This window comes from Staurois parvus, unplaced genomic scaffold (genome assembly GCF_062004578.1).
Source record: "Staurois parvus isolate SC_StPar_1 unplaced genomic scaffold, SC_StPar_1.0 ptg000018l, whole genome shotgun sequence".
In the NCBI taxonomy this organism is placed as follows: Eukaryota; Metazoa; Chordata; class Amphibia; order Anura; family Ranidae; genus Staurois; species Staurois parvus.
In genome coordinates this window covers 1,230,125-1,246,901 of record NW_028317814.1, presented here as the reverse complement: position 1 = coordinate 1,246,901, position 16,777 = coordinate 1,230,125, and the positions used below count along the sequence as shown (strand labels likewise).

General features: G+C 41.4%; 1 protein-coding gene across 1 annotated transcript in view; it reads right to left on the bottom strand.

The window, feature by feature from the left end:
* LOC149473010 (cytochrome P450 2K1-like) overlaps nucleotides 1–16,777 on the bottom strand; it is a 28,140-nt gene that overhangs the window by 915 nt on the left and 10,448 nt on the right. Inside the window, exons 5-8 of the mRNA XM_089681908.1 lie at nucleotides 14,453–14,620; nucleotides 10,974–11,115; nucleotides 5,843–6,030; nucleotides 1,188–1,329 (exon numbers count right to left, since the gene is read on the bottom strand). Coding sequence (XP_089538034.1) covers nucleotides 1,188–1,329; nucleotides 5,843–6,030; nucleotides 10,974–11,115; nucleotides 14,453–14,620 — 640 coding nt within the window. The remainder of the gene's footprint in view (nucleotides 1–1,187; nucleotides 1,330–5,842; nucleotides 6,031–10,973; nucleotides 11,116–14,452; nucleotides 14,621–16,777) is intronic.

The window sequence follows — 16,777 nt, the reverse complement described above, 5'->3', positions numbered from 1 at the left end:
TTTTATGAAAGATCGTTCCCTAAACACTCTGTCATTTTTAATTCCTGCAGTACCAATCTGTGCCATATTTGCTGCTGTCTATACCTAGGTCCCATACTTGATTCATGTTCACCTGTGCAGCCTCTTTCTAAATTTTAGAAAACTACTGAAGGCCTTTTCAAGTTTGTGTGTTTAGATGCACTCATATTCCTTCAGCTGGTTCCTTTTAATGACTTCATCATGTTTGTTGATGATGCTTGATATCTGCTTGCCCTGTAATTTTGCTTGTCAATCCTGGTTATCTGACTGCCCTGACATTTTGCCTGTGTGACCACAACCTTGGCTAATGACTTTGTACCACACTTCATTTTTGCATGCTGTCAGCTGTTGCCACTCTATAACTGAGAGCTGCACCCTGTGAGCAGTCCAGAGCAAAGCCCATCATCCTTGCAGAGTGTTTCAGTGTTTCTCAAAACCTGCACTCCAGCCCTTTTTAGGGCTAACATTTGCCTGGTAACACAGAGGGTCCCCTATCTCTGTAAAACATTCATGCTTGGATCATCCAAGAGCGCATGTTTATGCCTATGGAGGAGGGAAGGGTGGGAAAATGTAAAAACCATGCTGATATTGGTCTCTTTAAAAATGAAAAGATACCCATCCAGGAAAATCCAGCACACCTGACTGATTTTTTTTTTGTCCTGCAAACAGTAGATCAGGGGTTCCTGGAGAAACAGCATAGCACCCAATTGTTTTCTGATTTGACCATAACTGTTTGGATAGACTTGCTTGTAGACATCTTAACATTGTTATATCCTTGCAGTACCAAGGCTTTTGATAGCACAGATATGCTCCTGGCAGCATAGCTTCAAAAAGGTAATTGTAGTTTAAGAACCAATTACAGTCCAGCAGTAGACAGGCTGTGTTCTGTCAAAATAAATAGGCAATAGGTGTTTTTTTCCCCCCAAAATGTGTGTGTTGGACAACCTGTACTCAAACTGGCCGGTGCAGTGTTACCATTCTATGAGTACTGTATGAAGCCAAAAAGAGCAGCCTTGAACACAAGGTCGGGGGGCTGTCTCAGGTTGGCTTATAGTTAAAAAGCTTTTACCCTAACTCCCTTTAGAAATTTCTAACTCCCAAAATCAGCCATTATTGACTATAGAGAGGGCTTGAAGGAGGAGAAAAATGATGTAACAATAGTGACCTACCTGCAGAGAAGGGCATAAATGCTTCTTGTTTTACAAACTTCCCGTTAGCATCCAAAAAGTGATTTGGGTTAAATTCATAAGGAGTCTTCCACTGAGTCTTGTCATACAAAACAGATGTAAGGAAAGGGATGACCTCTGTACCCTACAAAGGAAGGTATATTGTACAATGCTTTATATTAAAACACAGGTAGCCTCAGTGATTAAGAAGCAAGTTTTGGAGGATTTTCCTTTTAGACACATAATTGCCAAGATAGTGCCAAAACAGCAAATAAGAGCAATTATTGTTTGGACTGGTGGCGAAGAGCACTTTTATAAAAGTAATTAATTGGGTGGCGGCAAAAAGTTAGTGGAGTCTGTACAATGGCGCAGCGGCATCATTCACATATGGCTAGGGCAGTGGTGAGCAACCTTTTTTTTCAACTGAGCCAAAGCTCGCCAAAACCACGATTGAAATTCATTTTGAGAGCCACATTTTTAAAACTGAAAATACATCCCCCATATAGTAATTCATCCCCCATAGTAATTCATTCCCCATATAGTAATTCATCCCCCATAGTAATTCATCCCCCATATAGTAATTCATCCCCCATAGTAATTCATCCCCCATATAGTAATTCATCCCCCATAGTAATTCATCCCCCATATAGTAATTCATCCCCCATAATAATTCATCCCCCATATAGTAATTCATCCCCCATATAGTAATTCATCCCCCATAATAATTCATCCCCCATATAGTAATTCATCCCCCATAGTAATTCATCCCCCATAGTAATTCATCCCCCATATAGTAATTCATCCCCCATAGTAATTCATCCCCCATATAGTAATTCATCCCCCATAGTAATTAATCCCCCATATAGTAATTCATCCCCCATAGTAATTAATCCCCCATATAGTAATTCATCCCCCATAGTAATTCATCCCCCATATAGTAATTCATCCCCCATAGTAATTCATCCCCCCTATAGTAATTCATCCCCCATATTAATTCATCCCCCATATAGTAATTAATCCCCCATAGTAATTAATCCCCCATATAGTAATTCATCCCCCATAGTAATTCATCCCCCATATAGTAATTTATCCCCCATATAGTAATTCATCCCCCATAGTAATTCATCCCCCATATAGTAATTCATCCCCCATAGTAATTCATCCCCCATATAGTAATTCATCCCCCATATAGTAATTCATCCCCCATATAGTAATTCATCCCCCATAGTAATTCATCCCCCATATAGTAATTCATCCCCCATAGTAATTCATCCCCCATATAGTAATTCATCCTCCATAGTAATTCATCCCCCATATAGTAATTCATCCCCCATAGTAATTCATCCCCCATATAGTAATTCATCCCCCATAGTAATTCATCCCCCATATAGTAATTCATCCCCCATAGTAATTAATCCCCCATATAGTAATTCATCCCCCATAGTAATTCATCCCCCATATAGTAATTCATCCCCCATAGTAATTCATCCCCCATAGTAATTCATCCCCCCTATAGTAATTCATCCCCCATAGTAATTCATCCCCCATATAGTAATTCATCCCCCATAGTAATTAATCCCCCATAGTAATTCATCCCCCATAGTAATTAATCCCCCATAGTAATTCATCCCCCACATAGTAATTCATCCCCCCCATAGTAATTCATCCCCCATATAGTAATTGATCCCCCATATAGTAATTCATCCTCCATAGTAATTTATCCCCCATAGTAATTCATCCCCCATAGTAATTAATCCCCCATATAGTAATTCATCCCCCATAGTAATTCATCCCCCATATAGTAATTCATCCCCCATAGTAATTCATCCCCCATATAGTAATTCATCCCCCATAGTAATTCATCCCCCATATAGTAATTCATCCCCCCTATAGTAATTCATCCCCCCTATAGTAATTCATCCCCCATATAGTAATTCATCCCCCATAGTAATTCATCCCCCATATAGTAATTCATCCCCCATAGTAATTCATCCCCCATATAGTAATTCATCCCCCCTATAGTAATTCATCCCCCATATAGTAATTCATCCCCCCTATAGTAATTCATCCCCCCTATAGTAATTCATTCCCCATATTGTGTCAATTCACTTACCTTTGCTCCGCGCGTTCCTCTCGCCGTGTTCCCGCGCCGTTCCGGTCTTCAGGGTGGACTGTGAGAGGAGAGGGGATGATCGTCACGCTGCCCCGCCTACATCCTGACAGCCAATGTTTGCCACGCTCCGCGGGCTGGATTAAAAGGTCCGCCGGGCCGTAGCTGGGCTAGCTGCAGAGTCCTGACTTTTGGGGCGGCCGCCCAAGAGGAAGGAGGGGAGCGGGCGCCCGGCACACAAAAGAGCCGCATAAAAGTGTGTAAAGAGCCGCATGTGGCTCGCGAGCCGCGGCTTGCCGACCACTGGGCTAGGGCAATGTTCACTCTGAATTCTGATTTGAAGGAATCCTGCATTGAGAAAAATCATTAGGCTACCTTTGCAGACCTCTCACTTTGAAAAAGCTAGTTGTCTGGCCAACATGCAGATAAGATGTCATAATTTGATAGATATCAAACATGATATGGATTTAATGTAGGGCTTTTTCAGAAAAGGCAAGGCAGGCCATAGACAAGGTAAAATCTGAAAGTTTTGTCAAGCGAAAAAATGAAAATAGCTCACACAATTATGCCATCAATTGCTTAGCTTTCCTAATAAAAATCCATCTTGTTGGATCAAGCACTTTCATTGTGGCATGAAAATCACATGTCGCAGCTGGCAAACTAATAATGCGAAAAATGAACGAATCAGAATTTTTGTTCAGTTTTCACATTGTCTGCGGCCTGTTTAAGGTATCCTATCAGCTTTCTGTAGCTCATAATATAAGTTTGTTTGGTCTCTACCAGGGGCAGACTGACTATTTGGAAACTCGGGCACTGCCCGAGGGCCTGGGGTCAGTAGGGGGCCCCATGAGATGCCCCTGGTAACTTTTTCATAGGCTTTTGTGAGTTTGGGCAAGGACACAGGGGCCCCATGATCCCCTATTGCCCGGGGGCCCCATGAGTTGTCAGTCCACCCCTGGTCTCTACGTGACCGGTATTTTCTTATACATTTTGATAGACCCTTGGTATGAACATAGCACTATCATATCAGGATTTATAAATTATGTGCAGATTTTGGTTCTGGTCCTGTGTATTCCTTTAACTGCTCTGCTAAAGCATTTTCAACATTAGGGAGTCTGCTAGAGGTTTTATGGCATAGCAATTTTATGGCTTAAGCAATATACTGCTAATGGGTTTAATCACACAGGCTTGTGTCTGCCACTGATGCTGTGATTGGAAAGTGGTAATGTGATTGATGAAGGCCTTGTTTGTGTCTGTAGTTGCCTGATCAATATGAGGATTTGTTACTGATGTGAATTTTGGAATAAAAAATTTCAGCATTGCTCTCCATCTCTTTATTCAGTTTGGGGTTCATTGGATCCTATTATTGTCACACTGAATATTTATAAAGCATAGATTTGGATCCCCAAATTAATTGGAGTACCTAAAGTGGAACAGTGTCGCAGAGCTGTCTCACTGGCTGACTTCCTTGGCCAGTCTTCTTCTGGGTACCGAACTTTGGCTGTCTTCATTAGCTGGGCCAAGATGATGTCACATGTGCAGAAGTGTATTCAATTCGGATGATGCCAAAATTGTACACTGAAAACTCCCAGTTAGAAATCCCCATATCCTGGCTTGTTGCTAAGATGAAAAAAAAGTGTTGGTTTTTGCTCCTGTAATTTGAGGAGTGAGTACCCAGTAGTTTTCGTGTCTTAGCGACAAGGCACGACATAAGAGTCCCTATCTGAAATCTTCAGCCAGGCTTCAAGAGGAGCCCAAATGGCCTACAGGTATGACAATAAGAGCCCATTCACACTCGTTATGTGACGTTGGGGTTCAAATTCACATGACAAGTCACACCCCATGTTTGCCAATGAGTACCATTCATATCGGTGCGACTTCAAGTCGCAGCAACTTGAAAGTAGTTCCTGCACTGCTTTGCTCCAACTTTCATACAACTTGAAGGCCATAGACTTCAATGTAAATCCTCCAAAGTCACATGAAAGTCACACCTGACTGATATACTGTACATGTTACTTGTGTGCAACTTTGTAGAGAACAAACAATTATCCTTGGTCAAAGCCAAAGTCGCACTCATCCAAAGTCACATCAAAGTTGCATCAGAGTTGTGTTAAAGTCGCATCAAGTTCTACTGTAAAGTCACAATGAAAATCCCACAATTTTGAAGTCTCACACATGTGAATGGAGCTTTAAGTTAATGAACATTTGTCAAAGTCGTTTCACAGTTGTTAATATCTGCTGAGGCCCCTTGGGTGCATAGTCTATTTTCTGGAAAAGGCCAAATTAGCTGTATGAAAAAAAGCCAAGCAAGCCCATTTACATGATCTTTTAAGTCATGGGCCTGGCTTCTCTTCCAAACACAAAGTTCTGTGCATGTTAACCAAAGTACCCACACTGCGACTTGCAATTTTTTGAACGTGATGTAAAATGCAAGCCGCAGTTTTAAAGCAATATTTTCCAAGAGAGAGCAGATCACTTTTTCTGTTTAATGTAAATAGGTCCTTTAGCATAGGACTCTATTGATAAATGAGAAGGACTTGGAACTCACCTTTGGTATGCAGTATCCCCGAAAATACACATCACTTGAAGTTGCGTGTGACAAATTCAGAGGAACAATATTAGCAAACCTCTGAATTTCATGTATCACTGCTTCAGTATAAGGCATATTCCTCCGATCATCCACTGTAGGCATCTGACCTTGTTTAATATGTGTCCTGATTTCTTCTTGAACCTTTTCTATAACATAAAAGTAAATACATTATATCAGAATCTCTACAATATGTGAACATAATCATAATAATTTCCAGCCTGACAATCCTAGTGTGAAGAGGGGAGCACAGAAAGTTGAAGGCTGAACAGGACTACCCATATCATGCACTTTATTTGAACATTATTATTATTATACAGTATTTATAAAGCGCCAATAGTTCGCTCAGCGCTGTACATTACAGAGGTGGACAGAACATGTGACAGAACAATACCAATACAATGCAAAACATGAGGGGATCGAGGGCCCTGCTCTTTCGAGCTTACAATCTAGGAGGGAGGGGATGGTGGCACAGGAGGAGATAGCTGTGGGGGATGGAGTGGTAGGAAGAGTGGAGGAGGTCGGCAAGTTAGCAGGGGGTGGGGTAGGCTTCCCTGAAGAGGTGGGTTTTCAGGGTGTGCCTAAAGGAGAAGGAGAGTAGGTGATAATCTGATGGGTTGGGGCAGGGAGTTCCAGAGGATGGGTGACACCCTGGAGAAGTCCTGGAGGCGGGCATGGGAGGAGGAGACCAGGGAACTAGAGAGAAGGAGGTCTTGTGAGGAGCGGAGTGTGCGTGCTGGGCAGTACTTGGATATTAGGTCAGTGATGTAGTTCGGGGCAGTATGGTGGACGGCTTTGTACGTCAGCGTTAGGATTTTGAATTTGATCCGTTGCGCAATCGGAAGCCAGTGGAGGGATTGGCAGAGGGGGGTGGCGGAGATGGAGCGGTTGGAAAGGTGAATGAGTCTGGCAGCCGTATTCAGGATCGACTGAAGCGGGGATAGCCAGCGGCGAGGCAGGCCAGTAAGGAGGGAGTTGCAGTAATCGAGTCGTGATATGATGAGGGAGTGGATGAGCTGTTTAGTGGTTTCTGGGGTTAGGAACGTGCGTATTTTGGCGATGTTGCGGAGGTGGAGTTTGTTAAAGATTGGACTTGGGGCTGGAAGGATAGGTTGGAGTCCAGAATGACACCAAGTACTCTGGCCTGCAGGGCGGGTTTGATGGTAGCGTTGTTGGATGTGATAGAGAAGTCAATGGGGGTGGGGTCCGGGCTGGGGGGAAGACAAGAAACTCGGTTTTCGAGAGGTTCAGTTTAAGGAAGTGGAGCGACATCCAGTCTGATATGTCGCTCAGCAGGTGTGTGATTCGGGCGGAGACCGAGGGGGTGAGGGGGTGAACATAGACATAAAGTTATAACAATCCCTCACAATTCAAACAGAACATGTTCTGAAAATGAGAGGTTACCTTAATTGAAAAACCACATGTCAAAACAATATTGAGACCCTAAATCTTTTTATTTTAATTTCTCTAGAAATCAGTAGATAGCTATTGTGAAACTCTGCAAAGAAATCCACTTTAACCACTTCAAGTCCGGACACTTTCACCCCCTTCCAGTCCAGGCCAATTTCCAGCTTTCAGCGCTGTCACACTTTGAGTGACAATTACTCAGTCATGCAACACTGTACCCATATGAAATTTTTATCCTTTCTTTTTTTAGACAGGTGGAGCTTTCTTTTGGTGGTATTTGATCACCACCGTGTTTATTTTTTGCTATATAAATTAAAAAATACCAAAAATTTGAAAAATAGAAATAATTTTTTGCTTAGTTTTTGTTATAAAATTTTGCAAATAGATACGTTTTCTTCATAAATTTAGGCCGAAATGTATTCTGCTACATAACCATGCCACGTTCAAAGTCACCTAAATCCCCTTTCTTCCCCATTCTGATGCTCGGTTTAAACTGCAGCAGGTTAGTAAGTTGTCTTCGCAACTAGAAGCCTACATGCACTGAGTTTCTGCAGTGTGATTGGCTGATTAGCAAATTGTGCTTACCAGGCAATTGAACAGGTGTACCTAAAAAAGAGACGTGCGTGTGTGTGTGTGTGTGTGTATGTGTGTATATATATATATATATATATATATATATATATATATATATATAGGCAGCACAGTGGCTAAATGGTTAGCATTTCCACCTGGCAGTACTAGGGTAGCTGGTTCGAATCCCAACCATGGCACCACCTGCCTGGAGTTTGCATGTTCTCCCTGTGCCTGCGTAAGTTTCCTCCGGGTACTCCAGTTTCCTCCCACACTCCAAAGACATGCTGCTAGGTTAATTGGACCCTGTCTAAATTGGCCCAAGGTATGTGTATGTATGAATGTGAGTTAGGGACCTTAGATTGTACACCCCTTGAGGGCTGGGACTGATGTGAATGTACAATATATATGTAAAGCGCTGCCTAAATTGACGGCACTATATAAGTACCTGAAATAAATAAAAAATAAAATAAATGTAGACACGTGACCCGGTGGCGTAACGTGTAGGGGAGGGGATCTGATGGCTCGATGCTCATGTGGAAAGAGAGATACTAGCAAGTATACAGACTGAATCGCTAGCGAGTGTTTGGAGTATATTGAAACAGCGCTTTTTACATCGTTTACATGTGAGTGCAACACATTGTATTAATAAACATTTTAAATAAGGATGAGGCACTGTTTTGATTATTTCTCATGATATATGAATCAATGGAGGAGGACCATTAAAGAAGTGAGGGGATACAGATTCTTTAGGATAACAATCCCATCCATCCACAGTCCATGTAAGGGACACAAGCTATATATGACCTCAGTTAATGGTTTGGTCATATTTACCAGGTGAGAGTACAACTGGTGAAGGTGCATGAGTGGTTGTTATGTTAACACATCAGAGGTGAACCAATCAATAGTTCATTTGTCCACATCACTTGAAGGAGCATATTATCACGGATATAAAGAGACTTGTTACGTTTGGAAGTTTTATACACATATATTGGATATCAGTGGAGCGTGGCACTAATTTCTTGTATTTGTATATTGTTGACACATTTGTATGGGTATGTGTATGGTGCAAACAATCTACTGTTTACACATAGTTACATAGTTAGTTTGGCTGAAAAGAGACAAAAGTCCATCCAGTTCAACCATTAAAAAAAAAAGTTATAATCCTATACCCACAGTTGATCCAGAGGAAGGCAAAAAAACCCAGCAAAGCATGATCCAATTTGCTCCTGCAGGGAAAAGCATTTCTTCCTGATCCCCCGAGAGGCAATCAGATATTCCCTGGATCAACTTTACCTATAAAATGTTAGTATCTAGTTATATTCTGTGTATCTAGGAAAGAATCCAGGCCTTTTTTAAAGCAATCCACTGAGCTGGCCAGAACCAACTCTTGAGGAAGTCTATTCCACATTTTCAGAACTCTCACGGTGAAGAAACCTTTCCGTGTTTGGAGATTAAATTTCTTTTCCTCCAGACGTAACAAGTGCCCCCTTGTCCTCTGTGATGACCTCAGGGTGAATAACTCTACACCGAGTTCACTATATTGATCACTGATGTATTTATAGTTTGCCACAATTAGTTAAATAGGCACCATAGCAGCTCGCAAGATTTCATTCATTTTAGGACTTTTTTTGTTCTTTTACACATTATGATTGCTAATACCAATGTTTTTCATTGATATTTGCAATCATTGTTACTGAATGAAACTGATTAATTCAGTCTTTTGTCGTGATTAGCTGTGATAGGGCAAAGCTCATCACATGATACAGATGGGCTGTGATTGGCCTTGTCTGTACCATGTGACTGCTTTGACCAATCACAGCTAACAAAATAATTGTATAAAATGGATGGCATGAAAGGAAGCTATCCATTTTATACAACTGACACCCACTCAGAGTGTCCCGCCCAGCCGTCAATCTGCTATAGGCTGGGTGGGAAGTTGGTATATCATATTGTTTGATACGTGGACTATGGGTTATATGCATGTTTTATATTTTGTGAGTAGGCTCTTGTTTTATTTAATCATACTCTTTAAAGCGGTAGTAAACCGCAAAAAAAAAAAATTCCAAAAAAAAATTTCCCTTGAAAAATAATAGCATAATATGCTAGTATGCATCACATACTAGCACATTAAGAAAGACTTACCTGAAAAAGAAGCCCTCGAGCAGTGCGCTGTCATTGCTGTAGGAGCTTCCATCTTCATTCGATCTTCCTTCTGGGTTCATGGGCTTCAGCTGTTTGACTGGCCGAGCCGTAATGATGACAGTCATGCATGCAGGAGTTAGAGCCGTGACACAGCTCTCTCAGTGGACGGCATGCCATCCATTATGAGTGCAGTGCGCATGAGTCGGTGACGTCACCAGCTACTACTATAATAAATATCTCCTAAACAGTGCATATTTAGGAGATATTTACAATGCCTACAGGTAAGCCTTATTTTAGGCTTTCCTGTAAGTACAAGTAAACAATGGGGCTTTACTACCACTTTAAGCCCCTTCCACAATTAGGCCAGGTTCTGTGCGGGTAGTGCCGCTGCGGATCCACACGAAAATCCAGAATGCAGACCTGCGGGCGGGTGCCATTAGTTCTAATGGTACGCCTCCCACACTGGAAAACGCGAGGTTCCCATGCAGGCTGCGTTTTCAGAAGAAGTACAGGGACCTCTTCCCTGCGTGTCACTGGGCACGGAAGTCCATTCAAATGAATGGGCTCTCGTGCTAGCGCAAAACGCGGCCCGCACGGCCGCATATATGTGAACCGGGGCTTAGGGCTCACCTATGCATACCTCATCATTGCTCTCCTCTCTGTGCCCAAGGGTGCCCCAGGTTTTGTACGATCTTAGCATTGCCCATTCATAGTAATGAAATCCTGATACGGGTTCTAAACCTTACCCACTCCATCTTAATCAGAAATTTTGGCCAGAGTTCCAGTTTGACGAGACTTGCCTGCTAAAGAGCCATATTCTCTTCTATGTGATTTTTTGTTTTTTTGTCTGGACATTGACACAAACATTAAACAATGCCTGGGTTTTGGCACGTCTCCCAGTAACTAGAGGTAGAGTGGTCAAGTAGACATTTCCCCTAAATGGCATTATTTTGTAAACCCACAGACTTACTTTGTATTTCTGGGTACTTCATCATCAACAGCATAGCCCAGCGTAGTGTTGTTGATGTTGTTTCTGTCCCAGCTGCAAAGAGATCCAGAGCTGAGTGCACCAGATTTTCATCATCAAAGTACTTTTCAGCTTTGGCTGACTCCTAAAAACACAAATATCATATTTAGGTTACTCTTTACATTGTCATTATCATCTCAAAGTAAACCTAAGCAAAAATGTTGTTAGAAATAAATTTCATAACAATTAAACAAACGTATGCACTCACTGACTTGCATTTCCATTGAAATGAATGGAATCTGGGCATTAATATAAAACAGAATCTTTTTTGCAAGTTAAAATTTAGAGATTAAAATGCTTCTCCTGGCTTAAATTTTTAAAGTCAAATTTGTATTTTTCTTTAAGAGTGTCAATAAATGTAATATTTGTATAACGATGAACTTTAGGCAAATACACACAAAAAAAACCTGCTATAGAGTTTATATTTCAGTCCATCTAGTCCCAACATTTACACAACCCTGTTGGAGAACACAGCTCTGCCTGGCAGGGTAGGATGCCTCTTTTTTCTGCAGTTATTTAACAATTTCAAGTATTGTCCTGTTCCCAATCTGTAAATAGAGAGAAAAAGGAGAAGCCCCAGACTGATGAGCTCACCTCTCTCTGCCACTCCCCTCTCTCCTACTATCAGCATTCACCTTGTTAGGACATGAGCACTGAAGAACAACTGATTGGTTCCTTGTGTTGCTTCTCCATCCCCGATTCTGTGCTCTGCTGTACAGGAATTGCAAGGGGCTGATACCAAGCGAAATTCAGATGCTTCAGGTATACTGCTTGCATTAAAAAAATCTTTAATGACCACCTGGAGTTCAACTTTGTCAGTTTAATCTGAAGTCCATTGGCAAGCAATATACAGTGAGGAACAGACGTTTTTGAACACCCTGCGATTTTGCAAGTTCTCCCACTTAGAAATCATGGAGGGGTCTGAAATTCACATTGTAGGTGCATTTCCCACTCTGAGAGACAGAATTTAAAAAAAATTCAGGAAATCACATTGTTTGATTTTTAAAGAATTTATTTGTCTTGCACTGCTGAACATAAGTATTTGAACACCTGAGAAAATCAGTGTTAATATTTGGTACAGAAGCCTTTGTTTGCAATTACAGAGGTCAAACGTTCCCTGTAGTTCTTGGCCAGGTTTGCACACACTGCAGCAGGGATTTTGGCCTACTTCTCCATAGAGATCTCCTCTAGATCTGTCAGGTTTCGAGGAGCCACTCCTTGGTTATCCTGGCTATGTGCTTCGGGTTGCTGTCGTGTTGGAAGACCCAGCCACGACCCATCTTCAATGCTCTGACTGAGGGAAGGAGGTTGTTGCTCAAAATCTCACAATAAATGCCCCCATTCATCCTCTCCTTAATACAGTGCAGTCGTCCTGTCCCCTGACTGTGGGGTGGACAGGTGTCTTTAAAGAGCTCAGACACTAAGGGGTTTATTTACTAAAGCTGGAGAGTCCAAAATCAGACTCCCTTCTGCATAGAAACCAATCAGCTTCCAGGTTTCATTGCCAAAGCTTCATTGAACAAGCTGAGGTTAGAAGCTGATTGGTTTCTATGCAGAAGGGAGTCTGATTTTGGACTCTCCAGCTTTAGTAAATAAACCCCTAAGTTACTAAGTTAAATGAATGAGTGGAGTAGAGGTGGACTTTTTAAAGGCACGGTAACAGGTCTTTGTGAGCCAGAATTCTTGCTGTTTCTTAAGTGTTAAAATACTTATGTTCAGTAGTGCAAGACAAATCGATTCTTTAAAAATCATACAATGTGATTTCCTGAATTTTTTTAATTCTGTCTCTCAAAGTGGGAATGCACTTACAATGTGAATGTCAGACCCCTCCATGACTTCTAAGTGGGAGAACATGCAAAATCGCAGGGTGTTCAAATACTTCTGTTCCTCACTGTATTTCATCTAACAAAAAAGTGTGCCTGTTTACTTAAAGGTAGAAAAATAAAAAAAGGAAAAAGAAGATGCTTATGTGAAAAAAGGGGAAATCGCAGGTTCTTATGAGGGAGATGCAGGTACTCATCAATGAGGCAGGTCACATTTCTGAGTAGGAGAGAGATGAAGAAAAATACACTGACTTGTTAGAGCCTGCTGTGTGTAGGAGAGATTGTCATGTAAAAGAGAGATATTGCTATGTGTTGGAATACAGTGTTCATGTATTTTGTGCAACAACTACATCAGTATTCAGTAGAGATATATTGTTCCACCAGAAGATGGCAGTGTTTATAAGTTTGTAGGTGCATCTATAATAAACTCTATGTTTTTCTCTGAAATAAAGTTTCCTGTTTCCTTGTTGCAGTGAAGCATATGAACAAAGCACACGTGGATTGTGCACTGTATGTTCTGTGGGCCTGTATACAGAATTTTTAATACTATGTGAACAATTCCCATGTGTGAGTGTTCTTTATAATAGACTGTCCTCTTAGAAAGAGACTGTCATTTAAGAGTTTGAAAGAGACATTAAACAGAAAGACCATGATACTGAAGGCTCTCTCAGACAAAGAATGTCCTTTTAGACACAGACTGTACTGCTATAGAGAGAATGCCCTATTAAAAATGGACTGAGCTGTTAAAGTACAAAAATGCTTTAAGCAGGGGTGTCCAAACTTTTTTCAAAGAGGTCAGATTTGATGAAGTGAAGATGCCTGAGGGCCGACCATTTTGCGCCAAAAAAAAAAATGAATGGATAAAGGAGTGATTGATACTGATCATGACATATTTTAAATCTGTATTTGTTTCTCCCCCTAAAAAAAAAAAAAAAGCGAAATTACTCTCACTGATTTCCTTCAATGCTTGAGAAGGGAGTGCACCTTTGCCTTTCATCGGCCTTACGCATGCTCCGAAGAGCATCGCATTGCATGCTGGACATCCCTACGTCATCACGCTGACGTGGACATTGCGCTCCAGGGTAGACTCCAGAAGCCATCTTTGGATCTCACATGTGCCGCCCGGCTCCCTATGAACATCCCGAGTCTCCTCCAGTGCTTACTATGGCGTACACATCGAGGACGCCACCATGTCCTTTGCTTTCACCACATATCCCTAAGCCTTTCATTTTCTTTCATCATGTGTTTCTCATTATGTTCCTCAATAAATGTACCACATATTGCACTTAGAGGCGCTTTTCTCCTTTTTAGATATTGTCAAATTACCTGTGGGGCCGTATTAAATCGGAACACGGGCCGCAATTGGCCCGGGGGCCGGACTTTGGACATGCCTGGCTTTAAGGAATAGGCCATGGTGTAAGAGATTTCCTATCAGTGAGAACAATAGCAGGATGCAGAAAACATTTGGAATGGTCCAAGTGACCTCTCATGGAGTACGAGTCAGTTCTCAAAATACAAAGCTTACATCCAAATAAAACAAAGTAATTCCAGTTTTCATAGTTTAAACAAATACCACATATACATGAGGAAAGTACTTACCTGCTTCATAAGATATGCATCAATATATCCAGAGACAGCATTTGTATCAAACTCCTTCTTCTGATATTTGATGCGTTTTAAAATAAACTCACAAAGCTCCTTTATGTTTTGCTCAACTTTATTATGTAGGCCAAGAAAAGACGAGATGCGAGGAAAGCAGTTAAATATCTGGGGAAGCAAATCAGCAATACTTAGGACATTAGGCTTTGTGCGCTCTTCTGCTTTGTTCACACTTATGCAAAAGTCATCCAGCCTAAATCCATATTCTTAATAATTAACCAGGATGTGGTGCCATTATTCCTTCACTTGCTATCAAGCCAATACTCCATCAATCATATACAGTATCGATAAATTCATATGAAAACTAATATAAATAAATTACAAATATTTGTGAGCAATCAATCAAATTAACACCGAACAAAAACAATACAATAAACACATAAACGCCTCTATCAAAGAAATATGAAATCAAGTGACGAAACATGTAAGGATGAGGTTTGGATGGTGGTGTATTTTAAAGCTATACTGCTGCATGTGCTTATGATTGTTTTGGTGCAACTTAGCACCTGCACATTGTGAGTGGTTTTAAACTTGGGATTGGAATAAATGTGGTAAGGTAATACCCTATTGAGTACTTTTTTGTAATGAGGTTGGCTGGAGTCTTAAAGGGACGGTGTCTGAAAAATTGGATGTAGAGGAAAACCTTGCTGCAAAAGAGTTTATCCAGCTTGAGGATTCCAAGTGGATCTGGGGAATATTTGAGGACTCTCTTAAAGGGGACACATGCACTTTTTGACCTTGGTCAGCAGCACCTTGGTGTATAAAGTGGGTGCATGCACAGCATTGGTGGTTGGGAGAAGCATAGAAGGGATTGTTGAAAAGATGATTGACAGTTCTTTAACGGAGACTTTTATGATTTCATTAGTTTTGTATGATTTATCACACCTCTGCAAATCAAGTAAATGTATACACATTGTTGGTGGTTGGAAGAAGACACAGTGGAAATTCCAAAAGGTCAACACCATATTCCCCCCTCCACTAAACTTTACACTTGGCACAATGCAGTCAGGCAAGTACCGTTCTCCTGGCAACTGCCAAACCCAGACATATCCTTTGGATTGCCAAACAGAGAAGTGTGATTAATCACTCCAGAGAACACGTCTCCACTGCTCTAGAGTCCAGTGGCGGCATGCTTTACACCACTGCATCCGACCCTTGCATTGCACTTGGTGATGTAAGGGTTGGATGCAGCTGCTCGGCTATGGAAACCCATTCTAAGAAGTGCTCTATGCACTGTTGTTGTGCTAATCTGAAGGCCACATGAAGTTTGGAGGTCTTTACCTATTGACTCTGCAGACATTTGGCGATTTCTGTGCACTGTGCGCTTCAGCATGCACTGACCCCGCTCTGTCATTTTACGTGGCCTACCACTTCATGGCTGAGTTGCTGTTGTTCCCAGTTGCTTTCACTTTGTTATAATACCACTAACAGTTGACCATGGAATATTTAGTAGCAAGGAAATTTCATGGTTGGACTTATTGCACAGGTGACAGCCTATCATGGTACCACGCTTGAATTCACTGAGCTCCTGAGAGTGTCCCGTTCTTTCACAAATGTTTGTAGAAGCAGTCTGCATGCCTCGGTGCTTGATTTTATACACCTGTGGTCATGGAGGTGATTGGAACACCTGAATCCAATGATCTGGAGGGGTGTCCCAATACTTTTGGCAATATAGTGTGTTTCCTGATCTGCAGCATATGAGGAATCCACAGGGCCGTTTTTTTAAAAATACATTTTATCATGAAAGCTGCTGCTGCTCAGATCTCTCCTCCCTCAATGGGGTTGATATGTTAAAGAAAAATAGGCTGCTCACTTTGCAAGGGAGTTTTCCCCAGAGCTGAGTGAATGTGATGAAATTTCACTTTGCAAAGAATACGCAATCACATACAAGGAAAATAAACAAAAACATTTTTGCTTGCGCATGATTGGTAAAGTCAACAGAGCTTCACCCCTTGCAAAGTGTAACTTCACTTTCAAAGTGATCAGCCTTGCCTTTTAGTAAATTAACCTAATGTGTCCTGGTTGCTACTGTCTCTAGCATGAAAGAAAGTGAAATTCCAAACTTTTCAGTTGTCATCAGAACATTAATAGAGGGGAAATCTTCCAATGGGAATGCTTGTTCTGGAGGGGTTGCCTCTATTTTGGAGAGATTTCCTTTTACCTCTGCTGTGTCTACAGAACATGAAGTGAAGGTAAATCTCCTAATAGGACACGGGTGGCAAAAAAACCCTGAGTGGGGATTTAACCATGCACTATCCATTCAAA